The 14,792-nt window shown below is 44.5% G+C and overlaps 1 protein-coding gene across 1 annotated transcript in view; it reads left to right on the top strand.

Annotated features, from left to right (window-relative positions):
- LOC310791583 (intermembrane lipid transfer protein VPS13C-like) overlaps window positions 1-14,792 on the top strand; it is a gene marked incomplete at its 5' end in the record, with an annotated part of 101,032 nt that overhangs the window by 11,549 nt on the left and 74,691 nt on the right. The window contains 4 exons of the mRNA XM_083653250.1: window positions 6,068-6,372; window positions 7,382-7,529; window positions 9,703-9,802; window positions 11,580-11,713. Of these exons, the coding sequence (XP_083509376.1) occupies window positions 6,068-6,372; window positions 7,382-7,529; window positions 9,703-9,802; window positions 11,580-11,713 (687 nt within the window). The remainder of the gene's footprint in view (window positions 1-6,067; window positions 6,373-7,381; window positions 7,530-9,702; window positions 9,803-11,579; window positions 11,714-14,792) is intronic.

Consider the following 14,792-nt stretch of genomic DNA (forward strand, 5'->3'; position numbering starts at 1 on the left):
CGCTGGATTACACCGTTAAGCCTTCTTGAGGTGTCGTGGGCCTAACTTAACGAAACGTTGGTGAAGGAAGGTGCCCACTTGAAAACCCCAATGACATGCTTCATACTGCTGTTGGCTAGGGTAGGTAACTGGTGATTTGTGTCTTGTTTATTAGTTTGTTAGCCTGTTAGCTTGTTTTATTCTGGATTGGGCTTCTAAATGTGTTTTTCCTCGGATTTTGGCACAAGGGATAGTAACATCTTGTCCTGTGTATTAATTAATACTAAAGCTAGCTTAGGCTAGTGACTGTTGTGAATAGTGCAGCTGACAACTAGGGAAAGACCTAGTGACAGCATGGAAAGACAGCTGACAGGAGGGATTAGACCCCATCGGGGCTGCAATGGGTTAGCTGCTCATTGTGGCAGTAGCCAAGGCCAATAGGCCATTGGTTACACCCAAACTTGCTACGAAACAGAATTATGAAAAAACACCCCTAGAGTCTGCGAGAGCGGGGGCGGAAGATGACTCACCTATGGTTGACACGGTTATTGACTCTGGAACGGACTTGACTATGAGCAGGGAAAACATGTCAGTGGAAGCCACTAGTTCAGATGTAGATGGAAAGAAGCGTCAGGTTTGCTTGTGTGGCTGGCAGAAGGTAACAACTTTGAGGGGCCTTAGAATCCATCAAGGCAGGAAGAGGTGCTTGGTAGAGGGAACACAGGGACCCCGCATTGATAATTATTTCTTAAGAAGTTTATCAAGTCAGTCGGGTGAAGTCCAGCGACAGGAAGTAACCCACAGCTCGCAGGACATCAGCACCCCTGATGTTGAGGCAGGTCCTAGCACCGAGGAAAGCAGAGAGGCCAGCCAGCCAAAAAGGGAGAAGATTAGCGGTCAGAAGCCTAGAGTTAAGTGGCCAGGTGCAGCGGAAAGTAGGAAGTGGGAAGATATCAATAGTGATTTGGTTAGGATGTTAGAGAAGCTTAAAGGAACTGCTGAGAGTAAGTTGGAGAAAATGGGAGATTGTATTTATGATTATGGTAAGGAAAGGTTTGGCGTCTTTGAGAAAAGGAAGAAACTAGAGGGTGAGGTAGTTAAATCTAGGCGCCAACAAGAGATAGATAGACTTATCCAGGAGAGAAGACAGCTTAAGAGGCAGTGGAGGAAAGCTACAGAGGTTGAGAAGGAAGGCATTGATTGCTTGCAGTCAGATGTGAGGGATCGGTTGGCAGTTTTAAGAAGAGCAGAGAGCATTAGGAAAAATAGGAAAAAGAAAGAGAGAGCTAGAATAGCATTCTATAAGGATCCATTTAGATGTGTGAAGTCATTGTTTAGTAAGGAAAAGAATGGTAGCCTTATGGTACCTAAGCAGAAGCTTGAGGAATATTTGGAGGAGGTTCACAAAGATAGGGAAAGGTTTAGAGAGATGACAGTCCCAGCTGATATTCCACCTATTGGTGAAATAGAGAGCCAGTGTGATGATAGCCCACCAAGGTGGAAAGAAGTTCAAGAAGTAGTGAGACGTGCAAGGGCCTCTTCAGCCCCGGGTCCTAATGGAGTCCCCTACCGGCTGTATAAGAGTGCTCCAGATGTGTTGCAGTTTCTATGGAAGCTGATGAAGGTAGTCTGGAAGAAGCAGGTTATTCCTAAGGCATGGCGTAGAGCAGGGGGAATCTTCATTCCTAAAGAAAGGGACTCGTTAGAGATAAGTCAGTTTAGACCTATCAGTCTACTTAATGTTGAAGGGAAGGTTTTCTTTAGTGTTGTGGCACAGAGGCTGTCTAGTTATCTAGAAAAGAATAGGCTAATAGATACTTCGGTGCAAAAGGCTGGAATTCCCGGCTTCTCCGGGTGCTTAGAGCACACCAGCATGATCTGGCACCAAATCCAGTCAGCTAGGCGTGAGAAGAGAGACCTGCATGTAGTATTCTTGGACCTGGCTAATACTTTCGGGTCAGTGCCGCATAGTCTGTTATGGGAGGCCTTTGATTTCTTTAGAGTGCCAGGTAGTATAAAGAGCTTAGTTAAAGCCTACTTCTTAGATATTCAACTCTGCTTTACCACAGCAGAGTACACTACAGCTTGGCAGCAGCTGGAGATAGGCATTATGGCAGGGTGTACAATTTCCCCATTAGCTTTTACCATGGCAATGGAGATCATTATTAGGGCTTCAAAATGGGTAGTGGGTGGAGAAAGGCTGCAGGGAGGGCTGCGGCTCCCTCCAATTAGGGCATACATGGATGACATGACGACTATGACGTCAACCGCTCCATGTACTAGCAGATTGTTGGATAAGTTAAATAGTAATCTGCAGTGGGCTAGAATGAAAGTGAAGCCAAGTAAGTCCAGGAGTATTTCAATCATTAAAGGGAGGGTAGTAGGTAAGAAGTTTGTTATAAATGATGAGGTGGTGCCTACAGTGTTAGAGAAACCAGTCAAGAGTTTGGGAAGATGGTATGATGCAAGTCTCAGTGATAAGGGACAGTTTGAGGAGGTGAGGCAGGAAATGATTCAAGGTATTTCAAGTATAGACAAGTCAGGGCTCCCAGGAAAGTTAAAGTTGTGGTGTTTGCAGTTTGGATTGTTGCCTCGGTTGATGTGGCCACTGACAGTGTATGAGGTTCCCCTTTCAAAGGTAGAAAAGCTAGAAAGGATGATTAACTCATTCATTAGAAAATGGCTCGGAGTCCCACGCTGCCTAAGCAGTGTAGCCTTATATGGGAAAGGCATATTGGAATTGCCATTATCTAGCCTGACAGAGGAGTTCAAGTGTGCTAAGGTTAGACTGGAAATGACTCTGACTCAGTCAAAGGATCCAGTGGTTAGGAGTGTAGCGCCCACAGTTAAAACAGGGAGGAAGTGGAACCCAAAGGAGGCAGTACAGCAAGCACAGTCAGCTCTTAGACACAGGGATATCATAGGTCAGGTGCAGCATGGGCGTGGAGGCTTAGGGTTGTGCATAGGGAAACCTGTGTGGAACAAGGCATCAGTAATAGAAAAGAGGAAGATGGTAGTTGAAGAAGTACATAGGCAAGAGGAGGCAGTAAGATGTACTAAGGCAGTGTCGCAGGCAAAGCAAGGACAGTGGGTGAACTGGGAGAGTGTAGAGAAGAGAAAGTTGAAGTGGAGAGAGTTGTGGAGCATGGAGGCCAGCAGAATTAGATTTATTCTAGGGGCTACTTATGATGTGCTGCCATCTCCCCAGAACTTAAATCAGTGGTTGGGCGAGGATGGTGCCTGCCCATTGTGTTCTAGTGTATGTACATTGAGGCATATTCTGTCAGGGTGTAAGGTCAGTCTCTCCCAGGGGCGATACACCTGGCGTCACAACCAGGTGTTGAAATGTTTGGCAGCTGCAGTTGAGGAAAAGCGGCTAGAAGTAAATTCTCTAGTTGCTAGCAAAGAGAATAGACAGATCAAATTTGTACGTGAGGGAGAAAAGATTAGACCAATTAAGGTCAGGCACAAGTTAGGGCAGCTAAGTGTAGGTGGAGCCTGGGAAATGAGGGTTGACTTGAATGAACAGCTAGTCATCCCAGCATATATAGTTAGCACCCGGCTACGTCCGGACTTGTTACTGTGGTCTGAGGTAGAGAAGAGAGTTTATTTTATCGAACTCACAGTCCCGTGGGAAGATCGAGTTGAGGAGGCTTATGAGCGCAAGAAAGCTAGGTATGCTGAAATGGCAGCAGAGGCAGAGCAGCGAGGTTGGAGGGCTCGAGTGCGGCCTGTAGAGGTGGGCTGCCGTGGTTTTGTGGCAAAGTCCGTTATTGCCTTACTAACTGAGTTGGGCATTCGGGGACGGAGCCTGAAACTTGCGGTTAGCAACATGTCTCAGGCAGCAGAACGAGCAAGTGAATGGCTGTGGATAAGGAGGAAACATGCTAGCTGGGGAGCTCGCTAAGGTCAGATTGATTGTTTGTTGTTGGTCATGATTAACGGTCCGCATCAACAGGGCTGAATCATTGACAGTGGTGGTGTAGTTAGGGATTGTTTGTTGTTGGTCATGATTAACGGTCCGCATCAACAGGGCTGAATCATTGACGGTGGTGGTGTAGTTAGGGATTGTTTGTTGGTCATGATTAACGGTCCGCATCAACAGGGCTGAATCATTGACAGTGGTGGTGTAGTTAGGGATTGTTTGTTTGTTGTTGGTCATGATTAACGGTCCGCATCAACAGGGCTGAATCATTGACAGTGGTGGTGTGCAGGAATGTCATACCGAACCGACCTGGATAGCTAGGCTTAGATAGTGAGGTAATATGCAGTTGTGCGGTGGTAGCATGGAGGGGGGTGTTTCCAGGACGCTGGATTACACCGTTAAGCCTTCTTGAGGTGTCGTGGGCCTAACTTAACGAAACGTCGGTGAAGGAAGGTGCCCACTTGAAAACCCCAATGACATGCTTCATACTGCTGTTGGCTAGGGTAGGTAACTGGTGATTTGTGTCTTGTTTATTAGTTTGTTAGCCTGTTAGCTTGTTTTATTCTGGATTGGGCCTCTAAATGTGTTTTTCCTCGGATTTTGGCACAAGGGATAGTAACATCTTGTCCTGTGTATTAATTAATACTAGACACTTAGCCGCCATCAAACCAATACAAGGTCAATGGGGTCATGCTGTTGTCTGTGCAACCTGACTGAGGCTCACTGAAATGCACTTTGTGTGCACTGTGGAGAGTTCTGTGGTTCCACCCCACCCACCTGGGATTCCAGGAAGGTCAAAACAAACGCCAACGGTGTGTTTGACACCAGTCTGACAGGCTCCAGTCTGGAATGTAAAACGACATATTAGGGCCACCGTAGGTAAAGAAATCAAATAAAATACGGAGATTAAAGTCAGAAATGTGTGTGTGTTTGTACTTGTTTTGTCAAGGAACCACATCGCTTCACTTTGCAATATTGGATTGCAAATGCATAACTTTATAATCTCGGAAAATATTCTACCCCCCCCCCCTCAATTTACGACTTTAATCTAGGAAATTATGAGGTTTTTTTCTGAAATATTACCCCCCCTCTTCCAGCGCCATTATCGATTATTTATTTATTTATTTATTTATTTATTTATTTATTTATACCTACAGTGGCCCTAACACGCCGTCGTAGGAATGGTTTGCCTCAGCACGAATGAAGGAATGCTTTTCATGCACAACATGTAACGTTCAGACTCACTCTCTCCATAAGTGCTATGCAGCTGTCACTCAACTGCCATCTTAACCCTCTGATTACCCCCCCCCCCCCCACACCAACCACCTCCCCTCCCCACTCCCACATAACGGCGTGTGTGAATTCACTTCCTTGAAAAATGGAGTCAAGTGTTCACATTTCCATCGGCCGCCCAGATTGTATTTTATTTGTTAATTTATGGAGTTACCTTTGTGTCTTTATCATGCAGTCAACCAGAATAGGTTTGAGAGCAAAGCTATCAACACTGCAATCGTTTTATTGCAAGTAAAATACATTTGTGTTAAGAAATACATGTTTGCTTTGCTTTACTTTTTAAGCAATTATAACATCACAGATTGTTAACCAAAGCAATCTAAATGCAGCAGTTGAAACATAACATTTTGTCTATTATTAAGACAGAAGTTATGTGTAAACATACTTGCACATTGATTTGAAACCTCACTCTCTCCTTTACTAACTTTGGATGTTGACAAGCTGTCACTCCGATCCAGACTGGCCAATAGAGACGTGTCTTACATCTTTCAGCCTAGGTCCCGCCCACCAGATTCAGCTCAACAGCAAGTAACACTTTTGGATTCGCAATTTTTTTTTAAAGTCACATTAATACATTTTTAATCACAAAATTAGATTTGCAACAAAATAAAAACAGTGTGGAATGTTTTGCTCTCGAACCTATTCTGTTTGACTGCATGATAAAGACACAAAAGTAACCCCATGTTTAGTTTGCATGATGCCAGTTCTTCCAGGCAGTGAGCTCACTCGTCACATGACTCTCCCTCCCTCTAATTGTGTCACTTCCTCCCGTCATGACTGACTTCCTGTACGGGTTCATTGATGCGGCGGTGCGTCTCGCTCGCTCTGCCAGTTCTCCTCGCTCACCGCTCGCTCCGTTCGCCCCCTCAGACGTTCGTGGACAACTTCCAGACGGCGAAGGAGGCTCTGAGTGCAGCGACGGCCCAGGCGGCAGAGAAGGCAGCGTCCAGCGTCAGAGACTTGGCCCAGAAGAGCTTCCGTCTGTCCATGGACATCAGGCTGAAGGCCCCGCTCATCCTCATCCCCCAGTCCTCCGTCTCCCTGGACGCCCTGGTGGTGGACCTGGGTCTGATCACGCTGGGGAACAGCTTCTCTCTGCTGCCCGCTGAAGGCTTCCCTCTGCCCGCCGTGCTGGAGAAGATGGAGGTCAAGCTGACACAGCTCAAGCTGTCCAGGTACCACACCACCAGTGTTGGGTTAGGGTCGGTACTCAAATAAGTCATATATTAGACGTTACACATTACTTTAAAAAAAAAAGTAATGCCTTACTTAATGACTCCCTGGAGAAAGTAATTTGTTAACTACTCGTCACATTACCTTTGTGTTACTCCACAACATCGCCTGAGATGCATTGTCACCTAATTGCCAGTTAACGATATAACATGAAACCTTACATATATATCAGCACAAATCCCTATCCTAATAAGGACATACACAACATCTCACTCCTCTCCGTCCCTCCAGCCCATCCAATCTAGTTGTGTTGTGTAATCGAGTTGTTTTGCTTTTGTTGTTCAAACCTGATCCTGCAGATAATTGAATAATTTATGTAATGCAAGTAAAGTGTTTGAATCGTAACTGTAATGTGATTACTGGATTTTGCGTTACTTTCCAATGCGTTAACCCCAACACTGCACACACCACACACAGCTTCTGTGAACCACACAACACACATCTGGCAGCTTCTGTGGACCACACCACACACATCTGGCAGCTTCTGTGGACCACACCACACACATCTGGCAGCTTCTGTGGACCACACAACACACATCTGGCAGCTTCTGTGGACCACACAACACACATCTGGCAGCTTCTGTGCATGAAAACTTGAGAAAAGCAGCTTTATATACACACGTAAGGGGAATTGTCTGCGGAAGCTGTCTCAAATACGCACATACACGCCAGATGTGGGCTGTATCTCTGACATCTCTGAGGTACAGTTTATTCTGCGCTGGTACCGCATTTACCATAAAATGCTGTGAACACCGCAAACATCGGACACTAACCATGAATAAACCTTTAGATAGAAGTAGATATTCTTACAGGCCTGCCAAGTGGACATTTCATTACAAATCAAAGTCCTTGTATGTGTACTTGGCCAATAAAGCTGTTTGTTGTTTTAGGATTATCTGTCAGATCCTTTCTCTATTATTTCATCTCGTCATCAATTTTCTCTGTTGGCAGAACGGTTCTGAATCAAGGTTCCCCGCAGCCGGACTTTGAGATTCTCCAACCAATCAACTTGGAGCTTCTCGACAACAGAAACCTGGCTGCTTCCTGGTTCACCAAGATCCCCGGTGTTCAGGTCCAGGGAGTCCTGAAGTCCATGAATGTAAGTGTCAATACACACACACACACACACACACACACACACACACACACACACACACACACACACACACACACACACACACACACTCTGACCCTGTTCTGTCCCTGTCCAACAGCTGTGCCCAGGACGTTAAAACAGTGTGTTTTTGTATTTGATTTGACCTATATCTAACCAAGTAAAATCAATTGACAACCAGTTCTCATTTACAATGATGACCTGGCCAAGAGGCTTTAGCAAGAGTATATAAAAGTAACACATCATTGCATTTACACTTATAACTCATGAACTCAAAAGAAACTTCTCCTTCACTCAAGGAACTGTTACTCTCCTGTTGTTATCTTCTGAATGTGGATAAAACAAACAAGTAGCCTAGACTCTTTCCTTCCTTTCACATGGTCTTAGTGCTTTCAAGCTAGCAGTGAAACAAAAGATGCTAACGAAAATACACTTGACCAAAAACAACATCCAACTCTGTCTTTGAGCATTCATCTCGCCCGCTAAATGTAGCCGACTGGTTATCTAACATCTAGGTACTTTGTGAACTGACTCTAATGCCTACCCCACACTACAGGATAATTTGCAAGATTATGGCCAAGATTCCCCCCTCCCGATTTTCTCGGGGGTGCTCCCGATTTGAAGCGCGTCGGGCAGATAATCTTCCCAAATGATCCTGTAGTGTGTGGGGTTCAAAGATTCACAATCGGGAAGACTGCCTCTTCCCGATTGTGAATCGGCCATATCTAACATGTTAGATATTTACAACCCGACAGGCGATTGCATCTTGAGCAGAGAGCCAGTAGCTGCGTTTCCATTAGTTTTTCGCAAAATAAACTGGTCCGCGTCCACCCGCAGCCCCGCACAGAAACAAAGAACGAGGAAATTGTCATCGAGGTGAAATACCCGTGCGTCTTTGAACGGGACGGAAAACTAATGCTATACTGCAAAGCATGTAGCCTACAACAAGCGCTTAGGTCTCATAGCTCCCCGCAACGGCGAGTGTCCGCACGGAAAAGTGAGTCAAAATTAATCAGCAGACGCGCCCCTCCACAAGGCACCTACAGACGGTTTTCGCCTGGCCGTGCACAGTAGGCCTACACCCCGAATGGACGCGGCTGTCCGCGCAAATATTAGTTAAACAAATCCTTTCAGTGCAAATGCATTATAAAAACAAAAAATAAGATTTGTTTAGAAAACGAAATGACACAAATGTATTATTATTATTATTATTATTATTATTATTATTATTATTATTATTATTATTATCATTATTACTACTACTACACCCGGTGCACACACTGAATAGGCATTTTAAAAGTTAACGTCGAGCAATGCTTCAAGGTGAATCTTCGGCATAATCTTCTAGTGTGTGGGGTTGCGTTTGAACAGACGCGATTGTGTGTGTGTCCCAAGATTGAAATGTTAAAAAATCGGCTCTCTCTGTCCTGTAGTGTGTGGGCTCTCAAGATTTTTATAATCTTCAAGGATTTGAAAATCCTGTAGTGTGGGGTAGGCATAAGTTGTTTTAAACCACATTTACAGACCTGCGGAGCAGTAAGGAATGACACGAGTTATTCAGTGTGCAACCCACTCTGACACCATGTTTATTCTGCGTCTGACCTCTGACTTGACTGACAACGGCTTGAGTTGGGTGTTTCCTACTGAAGCTGGTATTACAGCAACACCTGTTGTTACAAGAAGTAGTAGCATTTGAACCAAATGTGTTATAAAAATAATATATTGAGAGACAAAATGATAAAGTAGCTAGTGATCTAAATAAAAATTAAGCGGGTGTCAGTTTTTATTTTAATTTTAATATAGAATGAATGAATGAAACCTTTATTGCCCCTCAGGGAATTAGCTCTGCACAGAGAGAGCCCAAAAAACATGAACATGACAGACAGGCAGGCACACACACACACACATATAATACAAAACATGAGCATAATATACATACATCATAAAAAAGCATCACACTTCATGACCAATCAAAAAGCACTAGGTGCATGATCAATAAAGGCTAAAAGAAAAAAAAAGAAAAAAAATTAAACTTGTCAACAGGCTTGTCAAAACTAAAACTTGTCAACTTGTCAATAGGCTGGTTATCCAACCCTCTACATTAGAACATGTGTCCGCCTTCACCCTGTGAGGTGTTAAAGTGTAACCATCTCCCCAGGTGAGTCTGGGTCAGGAGGACCTGGGCGTGCTGATGAAGATCCTACTGGAGAACATCGCAGAGGGAAGTCAAGAGCACAAGCTGGACCTGAAGAGGCAGGGTGAGTCCACTCCACACCTTCTGCTTCTCAACATAGTCAAATGTTTTAATGCTACGTTAGTTCTTTCACGAGAGCAGCAGTTGATGACCAAATACCTCGCCCAAAATCTAATGCCTTAAAAAAGACAGTTGTCTATGGTGCAATCAGTCTTTGGAATAGCAGCCCCCTTCACATACGACAATGTAATAGTCATCATCATTCAAATACCATTTAAGAATGCATGACTCCTAAGCAGTTGGTCAGTAGTCCAGTGTTGTATATTTCTATATTTTCTACATTTCTCTATCAGTCTATCTATTTTCTATATTTCTCTATCAGTTCAATGTGTTATCATTACTACTGTAATTTGCTACTGTTGTGTCAGCTAGAATTAGCTAGACATATTTTCTGTGAAGCCCTCTGGGACATGCTTGTGAATTAGGGCTATACAAATAAACTTGACTTGACTTGACTTGTTGGTCATTGTCACGGCACCATTAACACATTCACTGCCAGCCGTTTTTTTTTTACTGTAGGTAGCTTCTGCCAAGTTTTTTTTTTGAGGATTCTGGCTCATCTTTCAACAGCCGAGGATTATTTTCTGCTAAGATTTTGTGAACACAAAATATCTCAAAAGAACTAATAGAATGTGTGCTTTCTCTGTCTAAAAGAGTTAGTTTGTAGAGTTAGTAGATATGTAGGCATTAGCACTTGAATACAGCATGGTTTCAGCGTCTGAAAATTTAAGCTGAGATAAATGGCTTTTTGTGAAATTCGATAGAACAGTCACTTTAACCATTCATTTTTGGCATCAGTAAGACGTCAGACATCTAAACAATAGTTTTGAACAGTAATTTCCTCCATAACAGCAGGAAACCCCCCTCTCCTTCAAACTCCTCCCTCCGTGTGTGTTCTCCTCCTGCCTCCCTGGCTCTGCAGCGGGCGTGTCACAAGCGAGTTTCTGCTGCTGCTGCTGCTGCTGCCTGTCTGCTGGCGGCCGCTCTTTGGGCTTGTCTGGATGGGCTCGCTCGTTTCTTGGGGTTTCGGTTGAGAGCTTTGATGAAGCTTTTGCGATTCTGGTCTTATTTATGCTGCATGTTTCAAAGTGTGTTGCACCCATAATCTATTATGCAAATTTGCAATCCCCCACCGCCAGCTCCCTGCGCGAAAGCGTTTTCGCCAATCCATTTTCATGAGAATGGCTTCCTCACGCGGCTGTTTTACATGGCTTTCTCTCGTCTGGAGAGCACTGTCGCCACTTAGTGGGTCGGTAAAATAGATTATACACATTCAATACCTCCCATATTTTAATAGGAGATGTAAAAGGGGTTGATCGACGTCCCACCGTCAAAAAAGTTTTTTTTTTGGACGAGATATCTCGTCATTGGCAGTCAACCGTTGGTTTCTGCTTGACGAGATATCTCGTCTACGGCAGTGAACGTGTTAACTCTGGGCATCATTATTTACCATTATCATTAGGAACTCATTCATCTAGGGCAGGGGTGACCAAATATTTCTCCACATGAGAAACCCAGATTGTTGCGATGGCCAGTGCCCATCGCTGAACATCTTTCTTGGTCTCTTTTTTATGATCTCAGATCTAAAGGCGATCCACATCAGGGTTGATATTTGTATTTGATGGGATGATCTGAAAGTCTAAAGGTTCGGCTCTGTTGCCAAATGAAATGATGACCACTTCTCTGTTTTATCCTGAAAACGTCTGTAAAGAAATTGTTCACAGAAACATCAAGTCGGTGAAAGAGAGAACTCACGTGTTGTCTCTCCTCTGTGTCCTCAGAGAAGGCTGAGCTGTGTGAGCAGCAGATGGAGGCGGTGATGTCACCGGCAGGAGGCGGTGCTCCGCCGGCCGTCGCCAACGGAGCGCCAGGCGAGAACACCGTTAACGTTCTGCTCAACTTTCAGATCAAAGAGGTAAACAACACACCAGGTGGAGAGAGGACTCACTCTGCTGCTGGACGTGTGACCAACATGGCAACATGTCCCCGTACTCGCCATTAATCGCTCTCCAAACACAATCCATAAAACGCATCACACCCGTTTAGGGCGTGTCCAAATCCAAATCTCTATTTAAGCGGCACACAATGTAAGGCACCAGGCGCAAGTTGATGTCCATTCACTAATCATAGGTGTGTTTTGGGCGTAACATGAACTCAACCAATCAACGGATGCGATGGTTAACCTTTGTAAGTACCCTCAAACCCATGTCCTCACCACATCAGACATCTTTCAATTACTGGTATGTCTAGAACCAAATAAATTACACTCAGTTTTGTCAAGATCGAGAAATAGCTTGTTGTCACTCAGCCATATACTAACCAATGTAAGCTCTGAGTTTAAGGTTTCTTCAATGACGCTTTTGTCTTTGTGCGACATAAGTAAGGCAGAGGCATCTGCATAAAGAAAGAGATCAGATGAATACGCTGGTTTCAAATCATTTATATACAGCAGGAAAGAAAGAGGCCCTAGGACACTCCCCTGGAGAACGCCACACTCTGGTATCTCAGGACTGGATAGTACCGTAAATTCCGGACTATAAGACGCACCGGTGTATAAGCCGCGGGACCAAAATTGACTATTTTTTTCTTCTATAAGCCGCACCGGTCTATAAGCCGCGGGTGTTTTGATGTTTAATTACCATATGAAAGGGTTCGTGCACAGAGAGGAATGTCGGGAAAGCGATGGCTGTTTGGGGAAGCTCCCATTTATTAACATTTCAACAAAACAAAACAAAAGTCAGGTCACTAATCCCCAGACAAAATCACACAACAATAGGCTATATGTGCAGCAAACCTGTAACCAGAGAAGTCAAGTCACTAATGCTCGTCTTCCTCTTCTTCCTGCGTACTGAAACCACCAAAGTCCTCATCTTCAGTGTCGGAAACGAACAGGTTCAGGGTGGCTTCGTCAACCACTCTCCTCTCTCCTTCATTGTCACTCAAAACCAACGAACTCCTCTTCATCTATAGCTGTGTTTCCATTACAGTTTTTCGCAAAAGAATTGCGATATTTCTACAACTTCGACAATGTACAATTGCGACTTGTAGGCGTTTCCATTGAAGTTGCGTTTGAGTGATTCCCCGTTGCAGCAGCTGCCACAGTGATTACGCACGGGGATCTGCCCCATATCCCGTCCCCTGCATGCTCAAATCCAACCAATGGTCAATGGAAATCCCAACATGAAGTTACAATGCATATAAACGAGCCTGATTATCAATTCAAAAGAAAATGAGTCGCAAAATGTTGCTGGCTGCGTGAATGCAGTCAGCGCGACAGGCAGAGGAAAAAAGGTAGCCTAATAGCCTACAACTGGTCCGATTTAGAGATGGAGGGGGGAAAAGGCTGATTTGGTTCTATAATTGCACCTGAAACGTGTGCAATGTATTAGCCTACTCACAGTCACTGTATTCACTTCAGACAGCACCACCGCACCAGTGTGTGCTTTTCATCCTCTCATCTCGCCGCTGTGCTGAATGCGCGCACACAGGCAGCCTGCTGTCACCATGGACCGATTTCTGCCATTAAACATTATCTAATTTGCCCGGCTACGCTTTTGCACAACACTCGTCTTTCTGCTAGGTAGCGTTGCTTCAAAGTTTTCCACTTGCTGCGGAGGTTTTGACACGGCTATCGAACCTTACTTACCAAACTTATTTTCCGCTCCTTTTCCAAGGGATAATATGGGTCACATGACGTGCAAATGCGAAAAATGTGTTTCCATTACACTTTTGCGATAAACTGCTATATCGACACGTCTGAAAAACCACCTCATGATCATCTACTGCTCGTTCTCATGCTGTCGAGAACGAGCAAAGCTTTTTTTTGGTGAAAGAATCCTCCAGGGCGCTTCTTGTTAACAGTCCGAGTGAGTGGCAGGTCGAACGTCAAAGGCACTTCATCCATATTTATGATCTGCTCCGGTTCGATGGAATATTCCTTGATCTTCCTTTGTGTGAATTCGCCGAAGTTTGTGATTTTCTCCTGGTAGTCGGGGGAGGGAGTTGATGGGCTTGTGGCCGTTTGCTTACCGTAATTACCATATGTAAGTGGTCACGCACAGAGGGGATTGTCGGGAAAGAGATGGCTGTTTGAGGAAGCTCCCATTTACCGTATTACCGTAACATTTCAACAAAACAACATAACACAACACCACCGTTGTTTATTTTTACAGTGCACACAGTGTCCGCGGTGTGGTGAAAAGAGGGCAAGAGAGGAAATTAAAACAGAAGTGGATTTATAGTTAGAAAGAGTGCTAAAAAAGAGAGATTTTTTTTTTTTTTTTTTTTTTTTCTGAAAAAATCCATAGATAAGACGCACCGTTATATAAGCCGCAGGGGCCAAAAAACGGGAAAAAAGCCGCGGCTTATAGTCCGGAATTTACGGTAATCCATTAACATCCACCATGTGTACTCTTTAAGATAAGAACCTACCTATTTGACTACTGACTCACTGAACCCCAAAGCGTTCAGTTTCATCAGTAATATAAGACAATATATCGTCTCAACATACACATTCATAAAAAGGAGAGCTCACAATACACAAGTCAAGTTTAGTCATGACTTGTTTAGCAATGACTTGTTTGGATGGCACGGTGGCTCAGTGGTTAACACTGTTGCCTCACAGCAAGAAGGTCCCGGGTTCGAACCCCGGTCCGTCCCAGGTCCTTTCTGTGTGGAGTTTGCATGTTCTCCCCGTGTCCATGTGGGTTTTCTCCGGGTGCTCCGGTTTCCTCCCACCATCAAGAAAGACATGTATGTTAGGGTTAATACTCCTGTCAGTGCCCCTGACCAAGGTACTGGCAAAAGAACTGGAGTTGGTCCCCGGGCGCTGCACTGCAGCCTGCCCACTGCTCCTAGTTCTAGGAAGGTTCCTAGTAGAGGATGGGTCAAATGCAGAGGATGCATTTCCCCAAGGGGATAAATAAAGGATAACTTAACTTAACTTTAGCCATGACTTGTTTAGCAATGACTTGTTTAGCAATGACTTGTTTAGC

Source organism: Poromitra crassiceps (assembly GCF_964638095.1).
Source record: "Poromitra crassiceps genome assembly, chromosome: 16".
Classification (NCBI taxonomy): domain Eukaryota; kingdom Metazoa; phylum Chordata; class Actinopteri; order Beryciformes; family Melamphaidae; genus Poromitra; species Poromitra crassiceps.